The following is a 23,804-nucleotide window of genomic DNA, read 5'->3' as shown; positions in this document are numbered from 1 at the left end:
TATATTAAAACAAACATAAAAAATCAATTTTTTGGTAAATTATACATAAGTTCTGTGCTTTTCGTGATCAGTCTTTAAAGACTTCTGTTTTAAATGTCTTTTTTGGTGCATGTACCTTGCATGTTTGTGGCAAGAATTTTCGCACTATGTTTTTTTCCCCGCCATATTGTGTCCCGGTATTGTGTTTCTTTTGTACTTTATTGTAATTAATATATTTTTGATGTAGCTTTGTATTTTTTTATATGGAAATAAACAAATGAATGAATGAATGAATGAATGTTTCAAAGGGCAAACTGTAGTTTAGAATTGACCTTTTCGGTAAATCCCATAACCCTTTGCGAGCACACCTGAGAACTCGTCATTTTACGTCACGCCGACTTGCAATGCGCAGTAACGATGTTCGATAAACGATGTGCGCATCGGCGCAGAGCGGCGTGACGCAAAATGACGAGTTCTTAGGTGTACTCGCAAAGGGTTATGGGATTTACCGAAAAGGTCAATTTAGAAACAACTGGTACAATTTAGTCGATTAGATGACCTCAAAAGGTCAAGTCCAGCTAGCTCATCCAAATCCCTGGTCTGTGATTGGTTTAGATATTTATACAAACACTGTACAACAAAACACAAAAAAAGTCAAATGTAACCCATTATCTAAACCTGATCATGTTATAAAATTTGATTGATCCACAATGAATTTTCTATACTGTAACTGTATGGTATAATTGTTTTGATTTATTTCAAATTTTCTAGCTGGAATTGAACAATGTCTTGGAGAGCGTGTTCAGCATGGGCCAATGTATGTGGTGCGTGTGGAAGGAAGACAGCAACGTCTGGATTCAAAGGTCATGGTAAGTAGTAAGAAATATACAAGGCCTATATAGTATTCACTATGGACCACAATGGCCTCATCCCAATGCAAGGGTGAAAATAAGAGAGCTTGAACCAAGGGCCACTTTGGCAAAAAAGTGGCCCCTGGTTCACCTAGATTTGGAGGAACCAGGGGCCATTTCCAATTACCAAGAGGCCAATAAAAATAAAGATGTGCTGGATGAGTTAAATAAGCACTAGTTGCTTTGAATTTTTTATTTTTGGTTCACTATCCAGGGGGCCAGTTTTGTGAGAAAAGTGTCCCTTTGTCAACTACAATTGAGATGGAACCAGGGGCCATTTCAGAGTTTCTGGGGGCCAAATGGCTCCCGTCTCCCACTTAATTTCACCCTTGTCCCAATGACACAATCATAGTGCAAAATTTGACCTCAAGTTGCAGAGTATGAGTTTTTGTACTCAAAATTTCAAAGGTCATGCAATGAATGTATTGATAGATGAGCATGTTGTGGATCCTAGTGATTGGGGTAAGCACTCAGGTTTTGCGGTATAGCCAAAATGGGGGTCTTGGTGCCCCCAGGTATTGGGGTAGGGGCCCTGTACAGTGTATATTGTACAATGGCAATTTGCTATCCCCAGCTTTCAATGAATTTGAAGTGACATACATAGCAATGTGGTAAGTTTATATCACATAAATTGTGAGTTTAATTATGAAAGTTTGTACCCGGGTGATATACATGTACATACGTAAAAAGCTTCAAAATAATCTTTTTAGAAAAATGTATTGTTTTTTTTACTTTCTGCCATTTTTTTTTTATTGAAATTTATACTAGATGCGACTTCCATTTTCATGGAATTTGCAAGATTTTTTTTTAAAAAGTGAATGACATGTACCTACGGTACTTTGTGGTACTACAGTACACATGATGAGTCAACACAAAACCAATCCAAATTTATATTAAGGTCAATCAGAGCTAAAATCCAATTTCTACAATCATATAACAATGTAGGCCTACATACCACCAGTTGTAACAATGCCTGGCAGAGGCCATTGTTTTATATCAAGGACACACATGGTACCACTATGAGATGTTTTATCACATACAATACTAATCTTGCCTAGGTAATAAATGTTACACATTTGTGAATTGAATAGATTATGAGTTGCATTGTGTTGTGATTGTGAATAACCTTAAAAAGTACAGTACTGTATATGGTGTTAGAGAATTGCTAATGCTAATATTAAAAACAAATGCATAGCCCAAGGGCTCATAAACAATAATAATATTTTTATAATTAGTACATGAGATAACAATACACATATGTGTTAAAAGTGATAAAATATATTTCATACATGTATGTACGTACTGTCTATATTGGTGCTGTTGGCATGTTAAAAATATTCGGCCTGGTTGACTTTATTGCAGAAGTATGTAAAACAGAGCCATATAGCAAGGTTGATATTTACATGTGGTGGACATCACAAATACCGTAAAACCCTGTCTACAAGCATGATGAAAGCTACATTAATCCAGTCGCCATTATGGGGTTTGAGCAAATAAATTACGGATCCAAGCATATACAAACAAGTATTATTTTAAGACCGATCAATTGTATTGGTATATTAACGCTTGCTTCGAATTAATTAAGCTTTTATAAAAAACACTATTATGCTTGTAGACGGGGTTTTACTGTATGGCAATATACAAATGTCCAAATTGAAATAAAGATACCGGTATATAAAAAAAAAACATAACCAATTTCTCTCAAAAAGTGGGCAGCCATAGCCTCCCCTGCTGCCCGCTTCCTACGACCCTTGTATGACTAAATTACTTGAAAAGTTTGAATAATACTAGAAATTAAGTGTACTTTTTATTTTAGGCTCATTATTGATTAAATATCAACTTAGATTTGTCATCATAATACTAATCACGGCGTGTCTGTCCGCGCGCAGTCGCGTTCGCCTTTTCGCGTTCGCGTTTTGCACTATCGTGTGCTCGCAGTGTGCGAGGAGTACAGTGCGCGCATCGGAAAGCATTACAGTGTGACTAACAGGTGCATCTCATCGGACCAATAGGCCTACTTTCAACACATATTCTGGAGGACCCCGGAAATAGGCCTGTCACGAGAACCGCCCGGTCCCGAGAACCACGAAATCTAGTATGAGTATAATGTCAGCTCTTTTTGATGTATCTGGAATAATTGTCAGAAACTTATACATGTAAGTTGATCTGCAAGTAATAACGTGGATGAAACACCACCACTGCGCACATGATACATAATTTGAACTTCTGGATTTGGGTAGAAAAGGCAGAAGCTCTAGGAATTACGAAACCCCACATCTAGTAACCACTCGAGGAAATCTCAGCAATTAGGATCAGGGTATTAATAGCTAAGTGTTATAATGCTGCATTGTGTCTTGGACAGTAAATCAGAGGTAAAGCGAAGGGAATTTGGATTGAAAATGATGTGTCATAATTGTGTGTATATGTGTAACTAGAATAGAACAAAGGATCCATTGAGATCTTGAATGTTGATTTTAAAATGTGGGATGATCCATGCATTAAATGTATTCCTGGGAATGCATTACTGAGTCTCAAGATACAATACATGCTACATTGTAGCTCTAGAGCCCTCGTGAATATGACTGAAGTCCAGTCTGGTGACTAGGGCACAAATCATGCACAAACCCTCTGATCACATTCACCAAGTCCTGAGACTGCTGCCCCTCTCCTCTATCGTGAAATATTTGGAGACTGCATTAGAGCATGACATAATAAGTCCAGTGATGTGACTAGGGAACAGTGGTGTAGCGTGGGTCATCCGATTGGGGGGCACCGGGTCTGATGGGGGGAGGTCACCGACTTGTAGCCGTGGTCGATGTTTCGCTGGTCCGGTCAGCGAATCTATGCATATGACTTAGGCTAATTGCATCTTGGCATCATGTGTAATGCATGCATGCGCATGAGTGGTTATCTTTGTAAGAGTTTTAGGGTTAAAGAAAAGTTATCTTTTCTCTATTCATGATTCACATACATGTATGGTAGATCAACATGCCAGCTAAGAATTCAAAGTGAAGGCTTATTTTATGTACCATGTGTCAGTGATGTGACAACAGAGAATGAATCCATGTTGTGTGAAATCAGTATTATACAAGTGTCTGGGGAACTTGAGTTAACCTCACATCCTAGCTATACAGGCCAAGAGGCCAAAGAAAAATGAGTTCATCTTAGAGACACTCCCTTGAAATTCAAAATTGAATGCATTGGATAAGAATTTTGATCTACATCCAAAAATGAGAGAATATTTGTACCAATTTGTGGCCTGGTTTATGGTACCTATTTGGTTTTGGTATAAATGGTGTTTATTATGATATAAATTCATGTACAAATGTAGCCCTATAGCTATAGTAGCTAGAACTAGTTCTAGTTCAGGGTGTTGCGTGCTAAGCGCTGGTATAGGACTGGTGGATTTTGTAATGTCAGAGAGAGGTTGTCAAGGTCCCATACAGGCACTGAACAAGTGCTAGATAGTACTAGATTCCAATTCCATGGCCTTAAAAACTATAGCATTTAGCAATCGATCCCTACAAATGCTTTATCTCAAGAACTGAGAAATCCAGTGATCTACTTAACTTCCCCAAGTTTTTCTGGCTTTCTGCGAGTCTATGATCACTGGGTTTATACTCAGTTCTGGGTTTAGTAGGGATTGTCAAAAGGCTACTACAAGGCTGATGACACATGCCATTAAAATGTATGTGAATGAAATAAATTTGTGATACATTTTGAACAAGTGCTGCGTCCACAATTTGATACGGTGAAACAGGAGGCTACCCAATCCATAAACATCTGCACGTAAAACCACAGATTCTAGAAGGAGAATCTGTGGTAAAACCTACAGTATACAGGTCAAACATATTTTCTTTGACCAAGTTTGTAGTTCTTTGTTTTTCTTTAAAACAATATTTTGTTGAAGACGCACCAAGAAAATCTACAGTGTTTTTGATGTATGGCTCAACTAATGACATCAGCTAATCTTTCATGATTTTGAGGTTATTCCAAGTATCGGAACTTTTGTTTACCATGACCTAATTTGGAATAGGCCGAGGTTTAGACCACAATATATCTCATTTGTGGACCACAAATATATCAGGATATGCTATGATGATAAAACTAATCAAGAAATTGTGATAGTTGCTAACCAATAGAAAGCAAGCACTTTAACTTCCTTGGTTTCCCAGTTCTTGATATGATCATCTACCGGTATATATTGGGCTGAGCTACATGTACATTTGTATGCTATACTATGTGTGAGGATGTAGGCTGCCTAGCAACTGTGTCCCATGAGACCTTGTTAGGAATGAAGATGACTACAAGGTTTATAGGCTTGTAAAATATTTTGTTGCAATATATAAAGGGCCTTTTGACCGTGGCAATCCCTTTAAAAACATGGCTATACCTAATGACTGCTAAAACCCATTGACTGCTTGGCTTCCCCTGAACATTTCGCTCATGTTTAAAGTATGTGGACGGGGGGCTCTTTGATCTTTGTGTAGGGCCTACGATACTAATATGTTCTTATAAAATTGGTCTATGGGTCCTGTTTGCAGATCCTGATGCATATCCCCTACGCTACCCAAACCAAACTTGAGTAAATGCCTCTTCTTGCCCCCGCCCCAAAATTTAGCATTTGCATATTATTTGCAAGGACTGAAGGAGGCTTACATTGTAAATCCCACTATCCTCATAAAAATGTCCATATCATTGCAGGTGAATTCTGATTAGAAGCAAGGATCATTTTAGAAGCTTGTAAGCAATCCAGCTTGTAGGATATAGAACAGGAAATCCTAATCTTTAAATTCTTCCTCAATCACTCCTATGATAGACCATAATTTACCATATAAAAACAAGTTCATACAACCAACTTGACAGCTTAAAATGCTGAAATTATGCAGGCTTTTACTTTTGTCAACAAAGGCAGATTGATTTTGATTGAATTTGATTCGTAGGAATGATGACTTCAGGCAGATTGATTTTGATTGAAAAATTGCAATTTGTTTTACAGCTTTTGGAATTTGCAGGAGAGCATTAAATTGCTCTACTGGAGCCTTCAAGGAGAGCTGTGTAGAATGTAATAGAATGTAAGGAGAGAATGGTCAATGATGGAGAGCTAAAAATCACTCTCCTATATATCAGATTTAAGGAGAGCACTAGAGATCAATTGCTCTTGCTCCGGGGCACTCCAACTTTGGAGGTGACGCGTATGTAGGGCTGTTAAGACCCCATTTTTCAGCATCGCTGTCACCCAAAGACCCCATATTTTTTTACGAACACATGCTCGCTCCGCGCTCTGTCACCCGAAGACCCCATATTTTTCCATTTGATCTGTCACCCAAAGACCCTTACAAGTTCAATTTGATCAGCAACTTTCATTTATCACTGATTTTGTTACTTATTTTGAACAAATAAAGAAATTTGAAGCCATTTAGAACTAGAAATTCAATTTTCGAGGTTTTTGTGGCGCTGTTTTGGTTCTCACCCAAAGATTCCATTTAAAAAAAAGGTCATGTTCTCACCCAATGACCCCATATTTTTACATTTTGCTCTCACCGAATGCCAAAAATCATGCTCTCACCCAATGACCCCATATTTTTTACATTTTGCTCTCACCGAATGCCCCTTAGTGCGAAAGCGCCAGCCCTACACCTATATCCATTTCAAATTGAAGTGCCCCCGGGCTCTTGCTCTCCTTAAAAGCCAGTCCCTGGTACCACTAGATACATTCACATGGTAACACCTGTAGCTCACATGCCCAACATGGCCTGGTATTAGGGGGACAAAAACCACACAGTAGATGCCGTATATCCTTGAATAGTCGCCCCTGGGGTGTTGCATTTTCCAAAAGGGGGCATTTATTAGAGGTCATTTTTAGAACGATAATTCCCGTTAAAATTGTTAGGTAAGCTTAAAACTTGCACTGAAATGACAAACTAGAAACATAGGAATGATGACTTCCGGTTCACGTCCGGGTTTACAATCAGACTTTCGCCAACTACCAATGCCATTTAGTGATAGTGTGTGCACCTTGGTAAGCTTACCACACAAGATAGCATTGAAATATCAGCATTTTTGAAACATTTTGGTTGAAAAAAGTCTTGGAGGGCGTTTAATTGAAGGGGGTGACTAGTCAAGGATATACGGTATGTCCGTCTATTCCTTTAAAGTCCCTGGCCCTTGCATGTTTTATATCTGCTGCATCCATCAATGAAAAACATTTATACTGATAACAATGTGTTTATGTGTGTTTATCACCTTCAACTGGTGAAAAGTGGCCCTGATACAGACAGTTAAACATAAAAGACATTGGTAATTCATTTAGTTATTAGTAAGTACTTGACAGGGATATTAAAGTCTTTAATATTTGAAACTAACTTGTTTGCATATTTGTGTCCACATAGTAACACTCTCAAAGTGATGGGCCAGATCAGTGCTGAAATTTTTTTTTTCAAATTTCCCTCCAAATAAAATGCTGCATTTGCCAGGTCTGTGCCTAGAAGTCAGGGGTTACCCGGGGGAATTGCCATCCGCCCCACCCCTGAAATTTTTCAGAGATAAAATGGGGACGGCAAAGAGTAAAGTGTCCTTAAAATGACTAAAAATGGAACAAAAATATGTCAAATGGGGACAAAAATTTGGCTTTGTTCCTTGGTACATTTTGTACTCCCTCACACTAAAATCCTGGTACAGCAAGCTTACAAGGTTTTTTCCTTCACTGTTTCATTAAACCATGTAGCCTTATACTGTGTGCCAAACTTATATTACAAGGGAAATTCAAGTCCGGATTCAATTATCAATTCAATTGATCAGTCATCAGCAATATTGACCTCCATGGACTAATTCCAGGTTATGTATTGAGTAATCCAATAGGATTATATTAAAGGATTATAGGATCATATAAAAGGGGTCAGAAGCAAGCTTTTCACCTGGATAATCATGTTATGATCATAGCAATATGATCATTGACTCATCCTTTTGTCACAGCAATATATGACCAACATTTTGATATGTACATGAACAAAAATATCAATGATGTCAGTCAGAAACAGTTTTGTTTCCAGTAGGCCGCACACATTTCGTTTTTAAATTTTGGGAGCAATTTTTGTTTCAGAAATCCAGACAAAAGTGACATTTTCAAACATAAAATTATGACAAATACTTTAAAAAAAATAAAATTATGACAAATATTTTAAAGATTGTTTGCTTAACATTTTGTAATACCAAATCATAATGAAAATCAATCTATGAATTTTTCACATCAAATCTACTCTGCACTGATTTCACAATTCACAATAATTAGGCCTATATTTGAGGTAAAAAACAAATATTTGTGTGGTGGTTTTTTTAGCCATTGCAATTTGGGGAGTGTCACAAACATTTCATGAGAATTCAAGGTGTAAAAACATAGCTTTGTTTTGTTTGGCTTAGGTTGTTTTGATTTTGTTTGTTTGTTTGGTTAGGTGGTGGTTGTTTTTTATATTTCTCTAGACCCATAGCTGGAACTGGAAGGTTGCAATCACATCACAAAATGCACTCTTTTCTTAGAACTTTAACAATATGCTTATGAACATTGACACAGAAAGTAAATTATTCAGTGAAATTTTTTTGTTGTTGAAAAATGTCACATTTTTATATTTTTTGAATAATTAGAAACAAAATACCCTGGATATGGCTCTGCTTATTTTTAAAACTTTACAACTGTACAGAACTTATATATTTTATAATATTAGAAAGAATTTGCTCTCTGAGCAGGGCAGGACAAGGTTGTTTTAGGAGTACAGAGTGTTTCAATTATTATTATATAAATTTTATTTTAAATTAAGCAGGTACAATTGTTTTTGTGGAATATTTTATATTTAGAAAGAATTTCCTGTTCAGTGTTTGCACAGGGCAAGGTTGTTTTTGTGGAATATTTTATAATATTAGAAAGAATTTGCTCTTTGAGCAGAGCAGAGCAGAGCAAGGTTGTTTAAGGATTCAAGCAGTACAGCCTCAAAATATGAACAGTTCAATGAGCTTCAAATGGTAATTCCCATTGAGCCTTTTGGAATCCACCTTGACCCAGTACACAAACTCAAGACTGTGAAGTCATGTTCTATTTATAGCCCAAAGGGCAACTCCCTGTCTGATTCAATAGAATTGATCTATTGTTCAGGTATCATGAATGTCATAGTTCTGTCATGCAAGAGTTATCAAGCCAAGGATCTGGTAGCTTGATTGCCGGGGTACTCAAGTTTGGTTTTGGTAGGGACGTAAGGGACGTGCCGCTGAGATTTTGGAAGTAGACCCATAAATATACCAATTTTTCAAGAAATTTGGACCCATTGATATACCAAAAGTCAAAATTTTCGGCCGAATTTACCCAAAATTGTCTTAGTTTTTACAAATTTTCCCAAAATTTTGAAAATTTTGGCTAGATTAAGGAAAAATTGGGCCGTTTTCCGAAAAAATTGAGAAAATTTTGAAAAAAGGACCCATTCATATACCAAAATAGGCTTTGAAAAAGGGGTCATTGATATACCAGAAGGCTGAAAATGCTACCCATGTTTGTGGCACGTCCCCGTATGGTCATTTGTACTGAGTACCCCCCCGGCTTGATTGGGTGATTGTTTCATTTTTCCCAGTGACTTTTGACCATACCCTGTCCCATTTATTGAAAACAAGCCAATTGGTTTTGAAATTGGGTGACTTTTCAACATTGGCCTCAGCTCTGGTGAAATGTTTCAGTAGTTTCCGAAACCGATGGTCAAGAGAAAAATTGGGTGACTTTTCGGTGATTGACTCACTATTTTACATTAGAACACAAAATTTGTTGGCAACCTTGGTTTTTTGTTTTTTTGGTTGAATCATGAGCTGTTAGAGTTGCCATTACCCTGTGATCTGGTAGCCCAATTGGGTGAAGATTTCCCCACTATCCCATAGAAACCACCGGGAGAAACCAATGGCTGAGAAAAAAAGTTGGCGACTTGTCAACATTGGCAGGCGGAGGCGTAAGTTTTGGTAGTTCCAATGTCCCATAGAAATCAATGGCTTTAAGAGAAAAATTGGGTGTATTTTTGAAGTGACACAATTTACAAGTATCACATAATATCTGTAACAATTTGTGCAGCCTATAGCTATAGGCTCATTAGCAGACAACGTTTGTAACATGAGATCAATTAAAATACCTGTGAATGATTGTGGGTGTTGGACAATTTTGTTTTTGAACACCCACTATCCTCTATCATTTCTAATGCATTGAAATAATGTTAACAAAAATTGTAAATGTTTGGTCCATCAGGTTGTTGATTTAAATATTTACTTGTATAAACTGTTATTTTGTAAAACAATTTACTTGTATCTTCTACTCTAGCTATTCATGTTCACAAAAAAAACTGTGATATTTCAACTGATTTCCTCATATTTTTTACAATTTCCTTGTTTAAAATGTGCTGCTGTTGAATCCCAATTACATGTATGTTCTCAGTTGTCAAAGTGCACTTTACAGTACTGTGTAAGTGATTATTTCCAATACAGATATTTTTGTGATTTCCGACATGATGAATTTTGTATGAGTTGATATTTTCGCAAAATCCATACCTTACCAACGTATGACAAAACTTCAGATTCGCATGTTGTAAAATTCACAATATAACCTATTCGCGGAATTTGCAAAATAAAACCTTCTCGAAAATTACCGCTTATACAATATGTTGCCTCTCTGTAATATTACTGTATAAGTGGTAATTTTCGCGTACAGTTATTTTCGCGATTTGGAGTGAGAGACACATTTTCGCGAATGTTATTTTCGCGATTGCCCAGTCCTTCCCTATACTTGTAATACATTTTAGCCTATATTCGCAAGGTGTTATTTTCGCGGTTGTAGCTCTAATCGCTCAATTCGCGAAAATAAAACACTAAAACCCTCGCGAAAATTACCACTTATACAGTATATGATAGCATTGTTTCTTTAATAATTTCTACAATCCCCAGGGAAAAAAATATATTAGTGTAGTGCAACAGAACAGGTTGAAAGCCATAATGTGATATAGGTCAGCTACATAACAATGAATACTGGTGTTAATTTGAGTTGACAAGTGGGAGTAGCATTTAATTGCAACAAGTCAGAGCTAATTTAGATAGATAGTTGACTTATTCATAAAATCATTTTTTAGAGGAATGATGTCCTTCGGCATTTATTATTTATATGTAAAAAATGTTGACGGTGAGTTTGGCTTGGACCCCTTTTAATGACTGGAAAGGTTGATTGTCTTTGCATTGAATAGCAAAGTAAAATGTTTTTTTGCCACAGTGCCTGGAAATGTGACAAATTTTCTTTACTCACTGCGCTGTCTTTTTTAAAGACATTTCTTGTTAGCCTGCATTGTCTAGTGTCAACCTTGGGTGATATAATTCCAATGATTGTGATTCCAAAAGTTTAATACTTGTATCATATGGTGTTTGTATACTCAAATTGAAAAGAATAGAAATTGAAAGTGCCCAATTCAGCAGAATATAAAGTAATATTATAAGCGTGGTACAGAGATCAGTGACACACATGCATACAAAATTACAAGTGGTACATACATACCATTTTTGAAGTGGTTATTTTGTGCAAGTGCTTGTAGCTGCTTGTCTACTCGAGATATTATTATAAACATGCATTGACTAGTACACTGTACTCAACATTAGTTAAGATATTACTGATATTAATCTAAACCAGTAAAGCGTACAATTGTTAGGCCAAATAAAAAAATAAACATGTTTCACGTCCCCTCCCGCTTCCATTTTTGAGGTTTCTTCAAATATATTTTTGTTTTTTTAAATTCAGTTATAACTTTTCAAAAATTATGTCTAGGAAGTTGAGATGCTTTCTATAGCCTTGTTAAGATACAAGAAACACTTTAGGACGGTTTTGAGATCATTAGAGGGGGTGTAACTCTCAGAACAACAAATAAAAAAGGGCCTCCTCCTTTTTCCAGGCATTTATTGTATACGCTAAAATGGGGCTAAAACAGCTCTAAGTATGGGTATTTACACCAATATTGCGATAAAAAATAGAAAATAAAAGGCCCCCTCTTCCTACTTTTTTTCGAAAACCCGGACGTGAAACATGTTTTTTATTTTACTTGGCCTTATTTCCGTTCTCTACCTGGACACATTGGTCACTTCCTGGATTAAGGCTTGGTTATGTGAATTAATAACATGGTCAGTTCATTCCATCCAGGTTGAATTCAGAGAAACCATCCATTAGGCGACCTGTTCTATGGGTGGACGGACCTTTCAAGTAGGGTTGGTTGGTCGGGCTTTTTTTAATTTTTTGAAATGACCCAAAAAATAACCAAAATCTGTAAATATTTGCAATTTGGGGGTATACAAAAAAAATTGTTCCTGAAATTGTCGAAATTTGGGTTGGTATTCATTTGTACAGGAAAATTCTTTTCCTAATTTGTTCAAAATCTGGGTCGGACGGACCTTTCAAGTAGGGTTGGTCGGTCGGGCTTTTTTTTATTTTTAGAAATGACCCAAAAATAACCAAAATCTGTAAATATTTGCAATTTGGGGGTATACAAAAAAAATTGTTCCTGAAATTGTCGAAATTTGGGTTGGTATTCATTTGTACAGGAAAATTCTTTTCCTAATTTGTTCAAAATCTGGGTCGGACGGACCTTTCAAGTAGGGTTGGTTGGTCGGGCTTTTGAAATGACCCAAAAAATAACCAAAATCTGTAAATATTTGCAATTTGGGGGTACCGGTATACAAAAAAAAAATGTTCCTGAAATTGTCGAAATTTGGGTTGGTATTCATTTGTACAGGAAAATTCTTTTCCTAATTTGTTCAAAATCTGGGTCGGTCGGGTCCGTAGAACAGGGTTTTCTTTTTTCGTTGTCTTAGGTAATTTTAATAATTAATTCAGAAAAGATCTGCAATTGCTGTGTGGTGAAGATCACAGACATGCTCATCTGTCAAGGCACAGTTCTATGACCCCAATAGGAATATACATTCATAGAATAACCTTTAATGGTATTGGTTATATAAACTCATACTCCACAACTGGAGGTCAAATTTTGACTTATGATTTTTTAATAGAGCATAATGGACTGAGACAGTAGATGAGGCTACTTTGTATATTGGTTCAAGTGAATCTTGTACTTTGATCCTTCTTTTTAGTGAAGTAGAAAGTTGTGATACAATTAATCAAATCAAAGCAAACAATGGCAACGTTGAGATTTTAGTCAGTAACAAGATTTCAGAGAGTGAGCTTGCCTTGTGCTTAAAATGAGGACAGGTTATATGTGCTGCATATATTTTTTTATCATGTCATGCGTGCATGTAAACTTTAAATAATGTGCCCTGTGAGTACATGAGTCCATCCATGTGTAACCATGAGAAATATTCATACTTCCTTGTTTGGAGTAAACACTGATAGGTTGTGTAAAACAGGCCTAGTTCCCAGTCAGTCCCCCTCTCCCACCAGTGGCATAGCTGGGGGTAAAGGAGCTGCCCCCCGTGAGAAGTCTAGCCGCCCTGATTTTAATGATTTTTAGGCCTTTTTTTGTATTTTTAGCCTATTTTTGACCATTTTTGTTTGCCCTTCATGTCTTTCCCGCATTTGCGCACCCTCTGACAAAGTGCTGGCTGTGCCACTAACACAATGCCCCTTCCCTCACACATCCAACACCCTGTGCACACGCAATAAAAGTTGACCAAAGTGTTACTTTTCTATCAGTCGATCACAGACCTGCACACACAAAAAATCCCTCCAAAAATGTCCACTTTTCAGGGTAAAAACAGGGTTCAGCATGTCAAATAAGGTTCATATTAGAAAGATTAATTAGGAAATGACCACATTTTCATCTTGTAACCCAAGAAGTCAATTTTATGTGGTTGTAATGGACCACTTGTTTAAGCTTGTTAAAATAGCCCCCAAAGGGGGGGCCGATCCATATTTGGGAAATTCTGCACACACCAAAAAAATCTTGCAGTCATTACAAAACACTTTAGTAATACTGTCAATATGATGGTGCACTATAATCACAGTGAGTTAACTAATGGCTAGGGTGAATGCATGCCTTCTTTTACAATCTTTTTGTCACAGGGCAGATTCACGGTTCAATTCCCATCAATGAAGCGCACATTTCCCCACCTACAGGGTTTCCTATCTACTTGTATAACCAACGTTTCAACTTAATGTTACCTCTCTCCGAATAGTTGCTTTTTGCATGTGATTATGGCCAATGGCGAATCATACTTAGACTAGCTATTGGTAGTGTGCGTTCGTTGATTAATTACACATGTGCATATAGGCCTATATTATCTTGTGTGAGACTGAGGCTACATTTTGTCAATTCTGATGGAGTTTCCAGATGAAAATATCTGAATTACCCAGAAGAAGATTGGCAATACATGAGAATGCTGACAGATTGTTTCTTAGAAAGATAATATTTCCCCCAGATATCATGTTCCTGTATCTTATTAATTTATGCAGACATTCAGGTCTTCTTGATGGTGGGCTTGGATGGAGTGGGGTGGGGAGGGGCATTGGCATAGCCGGGACTTTTTCAGAGGGGGGAGGGGCAAGCCAACATTTTAGGGGGGGCAAAATTTCATGAGGATTGTCAAAAATGGGTTCAAAAAAGGTCTAAAAATCTTCATCAGGGCAAGTGAGTAGGCCTATCCTCCTCCCACCTGGAATCATACAAATGTATCCAAAGTAAAAACACCACATTCAAACTTATCATACTCCACATCCCCTAATTTGTAGTTCTGTAAAGATGAAAATGTACAATTGTATACATCGTAACCTATATTATATATACAATGCTTCAGACTGTGAAGTGACATTCTATTAAAAACATGCAATTTCGTTCAAATTCAATTGTCCATTGTTAGAAACTAAAACTGGATCCATTCTTCCGTAAAGTAAACTAGACAGTGGGTGAAATCACATCACTTGTAAAATCACAATCATATGATATAGGCCATATGTATACACTGTGGACCACAAATGACCTCATCCCAATGACATAGTTCTCTAACATCAATTAAACAATCATAGTGCAAAATTTGACCTCAAGTTGCAGAGTATGAGTTTTTGTACCCAAATTTTCAAAGGTCATTCAATAAATGTACAAATGTATTGGGGTTAAAGAACTATGGTCCTGATAGATGAGCATGTTGTGGATCCTAGTGATAATAGTATAAATTTTTGAATCATATTTTTGGTCTCATTACTTCCTTGTTTGCTGTGTTGTCAATGAGTTAGGTAAATTGCTTATTCTACCAAACAAATAACAAATGTTATAACTTGAACTTTGTATTGGAAGGAATCATTTAATGTTAGTCATTAAATAAAGATTCCCAAGGGCTTAATTAATTAATTAATTAAATATCTTATTGCTGTAGATCATATCAGTTGCCTGTTACAGAACAATTTTCGAGATAAAATTGGATTGATTGAGCCCATATTTATTGGTCGAGCTATGAGTTTTAAAATATTGGACGAGACGTAGTCGAGTCCAATATTTTAAAACTCATGGCGAAAAACAATAAATATTGGGGCGTAAAGCATCCAATTCTATCATTATTATGTTTGTATCCAATGTTTTCACACACTTGGATTCATCAAAACATAATAATGGTATAATTGTGAAATAAATGCAATCCCTTGTATTTAAATGTATTATTTTTTCTGTTAATTTGTTGGTTTGTTTTTTAAATGTATTATTTTTTTTGATAAGACGTTGGTTCCTATTTGCACAGCGTTTCAGTGTATGACAGTTTGATTATTTCCGTGTTCTATTTTAAATTTCTTTTGTTTGAATAGTTTTGATAGTATTGTTCTATGATATTGTTAGCAAGATGTTAACAAGTTGTAAACAATTTAATAAAGTGGGAATATATTATAATTTTCTCTTTTTAATTTATTTGTTTTTATTACTGTTTTGTTTAGTCATCCAGGTTTTTATGGTACACATACTTTTATACACTTTGATGATACCCATCAGCTTTAAAACCATATTTGAAATATTATTCATTTTAGTTTTACAGATAAAGTATAGTTTTATTTTAATATGGATTATGGATATTTATATTAGTCAGAAACTGGAAACCTGGATGCAACTTAGGCTAAAAAAAATAATGCTATGTCTCAAAGACCATGGCAGTGTCAAAAAAAACGAATGCAGAATGAGGTTTTTTTTTAAAGATTTTTTTATGAACAAAATTATGAATTAAAATGTCATTTTCGAGTGTTCGAAAAAGTACACAGTATGAAATGATGGTTGCATGATTTACACAATTGAAGTACAAACATCAATTGCTTTATACCTTAACAATGCGAGTAACGAATCAAGTAACTTTTCTTCCAAATTTGTCTCAGAATTTCATGATTTTACGGCAAAAAAAACTATAAAAAAAAGTTTTTTTGAAAAAATAAAAAATGAATTTGATGTTTCAGCTGACATGGACTCGCTAAGAAAAACAAACGCGTGTGTGGGCTTTGAGACATAAAAAAAAAATTTAGCCTTATTTACTGGAACTATTTTCAAACCAAAACAGATTTAAATGTTAATCTCAGAGGGGCATACAGAGTTATGCGTGAGGCTTAATGGCTAAAATCACCAAAAACCAGCTGATTTTACATGATTTTTTAAAACAAAGTGCGGGGGGCTTCAGCCCCAAGGCCCCCCCCCCAGACATGCCACTGAACAAAATGATTCTGTTTTAGTTAGTTTATTACAGGTCTTATCACATACATAATGTCATACATAATATTAATACTTCTATTAATTTCTGTGTATTACAGGTCTTATCACCTCATCGAATGTTTCTAATGGCTCAAAGGTCTAACACTAAGGTAAGTGAGTTTCTCAGAATAGGTACATGTACGATTGATCAGATAAAATATGCTTTTGATAATAAATTCTTGATCTTTATTTCTTGCTATGCACCCAATTGTTAATTTTGCTGGTTGACTTGGAAGTAGAAAATGAATGGTGATATTGCAGGTTGTGATATGTACATTATTTCAACTACGGTCTGTGATCTGACATCTCTTTGGTTTTATATGTAGGAGCTGTGCAATAATTTTTAGTGAGGGGATAAAATTTCCAAATGGCATGCCAAAAAATGATTGCCTCCCTGCCAGTGTTGTAGTCAAGACCTCTATGTCCGAGACCGAGACCGAGACCAAGACCTGCCCGTCCGAGATCGAGACCGAGACCAAACCTTCCGAGACCAAGACCATCCCTTCCGAGACCGAGACCTCTAAGTTCCGAGACCAAGACCGAGACCCGAGACCTTGGTTTAATCCCCTGGGATACTCAAGTTTGGTTTGGGTAGGGGTGTGCTGCTGAGAATTTAAAAGGGAACCCATCATTGTACCAACTGTTCAAGAAATTTGGACCTGCAGTTAACACTTGTCTTAATTTTTGCAATTTTTGCTCCAAATTTTGGGAAAATTTCAAAAATGTTGGCGATAGTGGAGGCAAAATTAGGCTAGTGTGTGAAGGGCTGAAACAACAGTGCTTGTGAAGCGCTTTAAAATTGAGCAATTTTACCATATTTGGGCCAAAAACACACTTGTTTTTCGTGCTGAAAAGAAGATGCACACTGCACAGGGCAACTATTTGTTCATCTATTTTGCTTTTGTGGAGAATGTTCCCCTTGCAAAAGTAAAGTGGGATCCTCACTTCCACCACCTGCCCACCTATGTTTAATCATGAACTGAAATTGGAAGCTCACATCCGAACAAGCTCACTTATGATTCATTTATAACTTTTTATAAACTTATAAAATGATTTCTGTATCTTTATTCTTAACAATTTCTTCAACATTCATTGAAATTTAGGGTAAGGAATAAATAATGAACAAAAACAGAAAATCATATCTTTTTCTTCAGGTCTCGACAGGTCTCGAACAAAAAGACGTTCGAGACCGAGACTTTGAGGTCCGAGACCGAGACTTTTGAGTTGCGAGACCGAGACCTTGACATCCGAGACCGAGAGACTACAAAAAAGGTCTCGAGATGGTCTCGAGACCGAGACCTGGTCTCGAGACCTACAACACTGCTCCCTGCCCCCTTCGGGCTGCCAAAATTGCTTGTCCCCTTCAAGTACTATACTTTGTCCCGGGTACTTTGTCTGCTTTCTTTAACACACAAAATAGAGAGACAGGTCAACTATATGATCACTCTTAATGTGGGTCTACTTTTCGGCATAGTGGTATAAGCCTAACAATTCCCACTGATTACGAGTTGATCAAACTATAGTTGTGTGCACATGTTAGTTACTCCTAGTCGTAAAATTACCCTAACATTTACAGCAAGTAGACTCAAATGGGCGTCAATTATTAATGTTATCATGTTTTATTTTGTTTCTTTTCAATCTCAGATTGATTTTGAATTCAACTACCTTGAAGTGCACACACTAGAGAACACAAAACCATTACAAGTAAGTATACAGGGTGACCCAGAAAGATTACTACCCATCCTCATGGCTGAGTACAGGTTGACCCAGAAAGATTACTACCCATCCTCATGACTGTGTTTCTGTGGTATTTCTGAAGTTTCACCTGACCATCAAATATACAGTCCAGCCTCCATTGGACCTCTTTTTTAGAACTCTTTGTTATCAGGACATCTTAATTTCACAAGTAAACATGTTTTTTAAATTTTTTTTTAAAGATCACCCATCTTTCGCAATTTGTAAATGCATAGAGTTTGGATTTGATTGTTGGCAAGATTTAGGTGAAATCTTTGCATGTTGTGACCATTAGAGGATTTTTTTGAAGGCATCAGGGGAGTGAGTCCTCATCAATGGAATATTACACATAATACACTTATCCAGATTTTCTACCCATCCGGCCAATGCTTGGTCCCATCGCATCATGGTCGGATAAAATAGGTTGGAATGTATCTTTTCCTTGGTGTGCACAACATAAGACCCATATGTGCCTAACTCAACTTTGCATCAACACTTTAAAATAGTGGCCCGGGATTACAGGCCTACTACTACTATTAAACTTTTCCAGGGTATTGTCTAACTGATATATCAGTTGTAAAATGGCAGGATATTATAGGCCTATAATTATGTAATGCAAAGGTGCAAATTGTTTGCTATCTTGTAATGTTATCACATACCGAGCAGACATGGAGCTTTTGTGGAATACCTTAGAGTTTGGACACTGAACTGTTACAACACAGCTCCCATCATAATTCTCCCGGGATAATTCAGTTGCATGATTATGCCAATGTACTGCACAAGGCAGTGAGCAGAATCTTGGTCAGCGATCCAGTTACCTCCATGCAAAATAAAGCAATTCCTATCGTGGTAACTGGATCGCTGACCAAGATTCAGCTTTCTGCCTGCACAAGTGTCCAAATATGGAAGGTGGCTCCTGATTGGTTGATTGAATCTAGCCATGAAATATTGTAATCTCATTGGCTAATTGGCTCCTGATTGGTTATTGAATCTAGCTATGAAATAATATTCAAATCTCATTGGCTAATTGACAAGACACTTCACTTTTCAGGCAATGTGTGTGAAAGGATAATGATGGGAAGTAGTGTGACTTTACATTTTAAATGATTCCATTTGTAATGAAATCCAGAATCAGTGTCTGGGGGTATTTGACAATGTAGACCAGTCTTTGTGTGTATGTGCATGGCATAAGAATAAAGCACTGTCTGTCTGGCGTATTTTAAATATCATTGGATCTTCATTACTACGGTAACACTAAACATGTGCCGCAATGACTATTAGTTGGACAGAACAACATCCAATCATTCCACTGTGCTATCAATAGAGGATCAATTGTAATATTTGATGACTGCATTCACCATGACATGAAATCATACACAGCTGAAGAGGCCAAGAAATGTTTAGAAGAGCAAGATATGCTCTTGACTGCACAAGTGTGACTGGGCAATGATTTTTGAAGGTTTGGACACAGGTGTTTGTTGAATGCTGTTGGGGCTACTTTATACTGCTATTAACCACAGGACCAGTTTTGTGCCATCTAGAATTGTACTCATATGGTGTGGTCGTGTGTCTTGCCACCAAAAAAAGGTGGCGACGTTACATTTTGCCAAAGTCGACTCAAAACAAATGATGATATCTCTGTCAAGCAAGAAGGTATTGTCATGCTTGTGGTCTCATTTTATTGCTAAATAAAATGCACTTTCAACCCTGTAAAAAGAAATACTTGAACTTTTTTAATACTGACACTGTGCTTCATAGAATTCAGAATGGGCAGGGTGGCGGTGGTGGGGGATGTGGTGGTGGGGGATGTGGTACACACAAACTCTATGGGATTGGTATTTTTAGTGCGTAATCTGCTTCTGTAAAGGCTGTAAGTTGGATTTGGACTCTATTTAGCATCTAAAACACTCATGGCCTTACAGCTAAACAATTCTAGTAATTGTTTTTAATAATTTATGATTGATTTAGTCTAGAAAATACAAACTTTTCCATACAAAACTACCCGTTGTCATATTAAACACAGTAGTAAATAATGCAGATGTCTTCAAAATCTAAAAGTTACTGTAAAATTTTAATTACTTATCCTATCATAGTCAAAGTATAGATTTTCTGAAGGGAAATTTGATGAGGAATCTAAATATGGACATATTTTTTCTGTATGGGTTAGGGGAAAATGTTTAGGTTCAAAATATGTTGAATTGTAAAAAAATCTAACATACTTTGGGACACCCTATATTCCGAGATTACCAAACAGCTGTGATTTTGGTTTCTTCCAAAGTCAGTTGGCTCTCCATATCCTCTAACCAAATGAATGCTGTTTACTTCCAGTTTATTACTGTAAGTTGGTAATAAGCAATGCATTGAGTGATCCATTTTTTATCAAAATCTTTTTTATTCCACCCTGTATAACTTGTAGGTCACCCTGTATAATGAGTTGAAATGTATATGTTTGAATTGCTTATGCCTTCAGCTTTCCAGAAATGAATACTTGCTAGTTTAGGGTTGATGATTGTCGAGATAATCTAATTAGAAACCCGGTTGGTGTAAAAATTCATAATATTTGCCATGTAACGCTAAGGGTGGCGAGTTCAGGACACACAGCCGTATGTAAAGTTTATTGACCAAAATTGTGACGCATTACTTCGCACTTGTTTAGACTCATGGATAGAAGAAGCTGACAGACCTATGAAATGTGTACAAGTGATTTTATTTTAAAAGTTCTAAACTTTTGATCCAAATGCTAGAAATTATTCCTTCCTTGGAATGTACAGATGGCTCTTCATCTTTTATCATTGAGAGTGAAACTGTGACACATATCATCAGGTCGTGACCTTTTTGACCTTATACTTGATCACAGTCTCATAGTCGTAGACTCCTGGAAGTTTGTACCTGCCCCCATCTATGGTGACAGATGGTTGCCATTTGGTTATCTTTGTACTGCCTCCTTGATCCCTCGTTCAAACCATCTGTGATCACAGTCCAAGATCTTGACCTGGTCTAATGTGTACAGTATGTGGAGCATGATTGGGCTGATGTTGTTCATTTGTACTGGTGGATTTAAGGGATCTGTTCATAACACTGAAAGACGGTGATTGTTAAGAGGATTCTGATCCGTTGATTTGATTACCTCATAGTTTACAGGTTAATTGTCCAGGTTAAGAAGTATGCAATGCTCTAGTCTGACTGTGTGAGCCTTTGGGTTGGTCTTGTACTATGTGCTAGACCAACGAAAGTGGTCATGGACAGTAGGGCCAGAGACTTTGATTACATTGTACACCTGTACCAACACATATAAGAACATATTGAGACCAGGGTTTGTTGGATCAGGTAAATATAAGTTCATGTCACCAAAACATAATTTTATCTATTTTGGTCAATCAAGTCTAAACATTGTGAAAATCCAATTTAGCTGTAATCTACGCTGCCCACCTTAATGGCTGCTTTCCAAAATGTACTTCCTCTTTACCCCAGGCTTTACACTTGTGACGGAGGGAGACTAGCTGGTAACATTCATGCCACCAATGGCATGCCAGACTGATAATTGCTAGGATACAGTATTAGTTGAATTATTCAGGGTGCATCAAAATGTTAGGTATCTTGTCCCCGGTCTTGTCCAATATGAAGTGAGGTGCTGTGCTAAAACTTGACTTGACTACATGGACATTTACAGTAGGGAAAAAGTTGCATTTTGATTTTGACTTCTAAACACGCTATGAAAGTCCATATGAATTCAGTGAATATAGTATAAACATTTATAGTCGCTATTCGTTATCGAAAGTTGCATACTGGGTTCATACAAATGTAGCTGAATTTCGACTGGACACTATCAAATTGAGTCTTTGCTAGTATAAACTACAGGTGGATATTTATGTTCTTCATGCATGTTTCGAGGAATAAACCCATGTGAATTCAATAAGAACTCATGATACTACATACTTAAGTTTGTTTGGCTTAAAAGGCGGAAAAAATAAGACTCATAACACTGTGTATTGATATAGAATGGCGTGCATGCTGTTGGGCGCAGTGCTGCCTTTACGCTAGGTGTGTGTTGCGTAATGTGTGACTATCGCACGCTGGTGTGAATTTACACTTGTGTGAGTTGGGACTTTATTGATGCGTGCAGTAACAAAAGACGAATAATTTCCGCCTTGTATAAACCGAACAAACTTTAGTAGTGTGGATTAATTGCAAATAATTTAGTCCCCACGAAAAGCATCTTGTTAGTATCTCCTTTATACCATCAATGCATCATTGCTTATTGCTGTAAGGCCCAATATACATTCAAGTCCAGCAACTTAGATACTCAGAATCCATCAATACTGCAATATTGCAGAGCAGATGGCACAGAGATATTAATTAGAGACGAATGATTAAGGAGTGCAAGTCTGACATGATATTTTGCAATATTATGTCATTAAGGACCACAATGGCCTCATCCCAATGCCATAGTTCAATAGCCTCAATTAAACAATCATAGAGCAAAATTTGACCTCAAGTTGCGGAGTATGAGTTTGTGTACCCACATTTTCCAAGGTCATTCAATGAATGTGCAATTGTATTTGGGTTAAAGAAATGTGCCCTGATAGATGAGCATGTTTTGGATCCTAGTAAGTGTACATGTAGCAGCCATACACTCATTTTGAAAGCAAGGGCGACTGGGTGAGTCAAAACAAACACACATACAATCAAGCATGTTTTTTTGCTACTCTCTGCAAATATGCTGGGTTTGGCTTGTCCGGTACTGCATACAAATTTGAAGAAAAAAACACACACAAAAAAACCCACATTGCTCGAAAAAGAGGACACTTTAGTCCATATTCTCAGAACAAGAACTGCTCCCATTGGACAACAGCGATGCCCTGAGAAAAAAGGACAGGGGATCACTGAGGGCTGTTTTGTTTTGTGGAAGGGCTCAGCTGGGGTGATTGTTGATCACTGCAAAGTCATCTACTACAAGTAGTTTATCTGTACACAATCGTTTGTTCACTTTTGAGGCTGTAAGTCACAATTTTGGTACAATGAAATGCGATACGAGAATCATGGCTGACTATTTTTAATGAAAAAGTGTACATTTTAGCTAATAATGGGCTATTTTTTGATCAAAATACTTAAATATATTTACGTGGCATACCAAAAATTGAATATAATAAAAACTTTCCTGTATTTTATAGCCTAAAATGAACAACTCTATTTTGTCTTACACTTGTTTATCTGTTTGGGTTCTGTGCGCACATAACTTTACACATGCTTACACAGTACGCCTACAACATTTGACATAGGCCTACATAATACACATACAATGTTTGTGCCACTAATCACATGATGAAACTTTGTTTCATAATTACTACAGATTAGTAAATTAAACAATACTGTTACGTTTCTGGTTTTGAGTTAGTCATTGCTCATTAAAAATGTTATTGGCCTTAAAATCTTTTTTATACATTCATATATCCTCTTTGGT

The 23,804-nt window shown here is 36.7% G+C and overlaps 1 protein-coding gene across 1 annotated transcript in view; it reads left to right on the top strand.

Moving 5' to 3' along the window:
* The window catches only part of LOC140172558 (F-actin-uncapping protein LRRC16A-like), a 91,028-nt gene that overhangs the window by 885 nt on the left and 66,339 nt on the right, over positions 1–23,804 (top strand). Inside the window, exons 2-4 of the mRNA XM_072195702.1 lie at positions 751–848; positions 16,669–16,719; positions 18,254–18,313. Of these exons, the coding sequence (XP_072051803.1) occupies positions 751–848; positions 16,669–16,719; positions 18,254–18,313 (209 nt within the window). The remainder of the gene's footprint in view (positions 1–750; positions 849–16,668; positions 16,720–18,253; positions 18,314–23,804) is intronic.

Source organism: Amphiura filiformis, chromosome 16 (assembly GCF_039555335.1).
Source record: "Amphiura filiformis chromosome 16, Afil_fr2py, whole genome shotgun sequence".
Lineage (NCBI taxonomy): Eukaryota > Metazoa > Echinodermata > Ophiuroidea > Amphilepidida > Amphiuridae > Amphiura > Amphiura filiformis.
The sequence above is the reverse complement of the archived record's forward strand: the minus strand, read 5'-3'. Positions and strand labels throughout refer to the sequence as shown.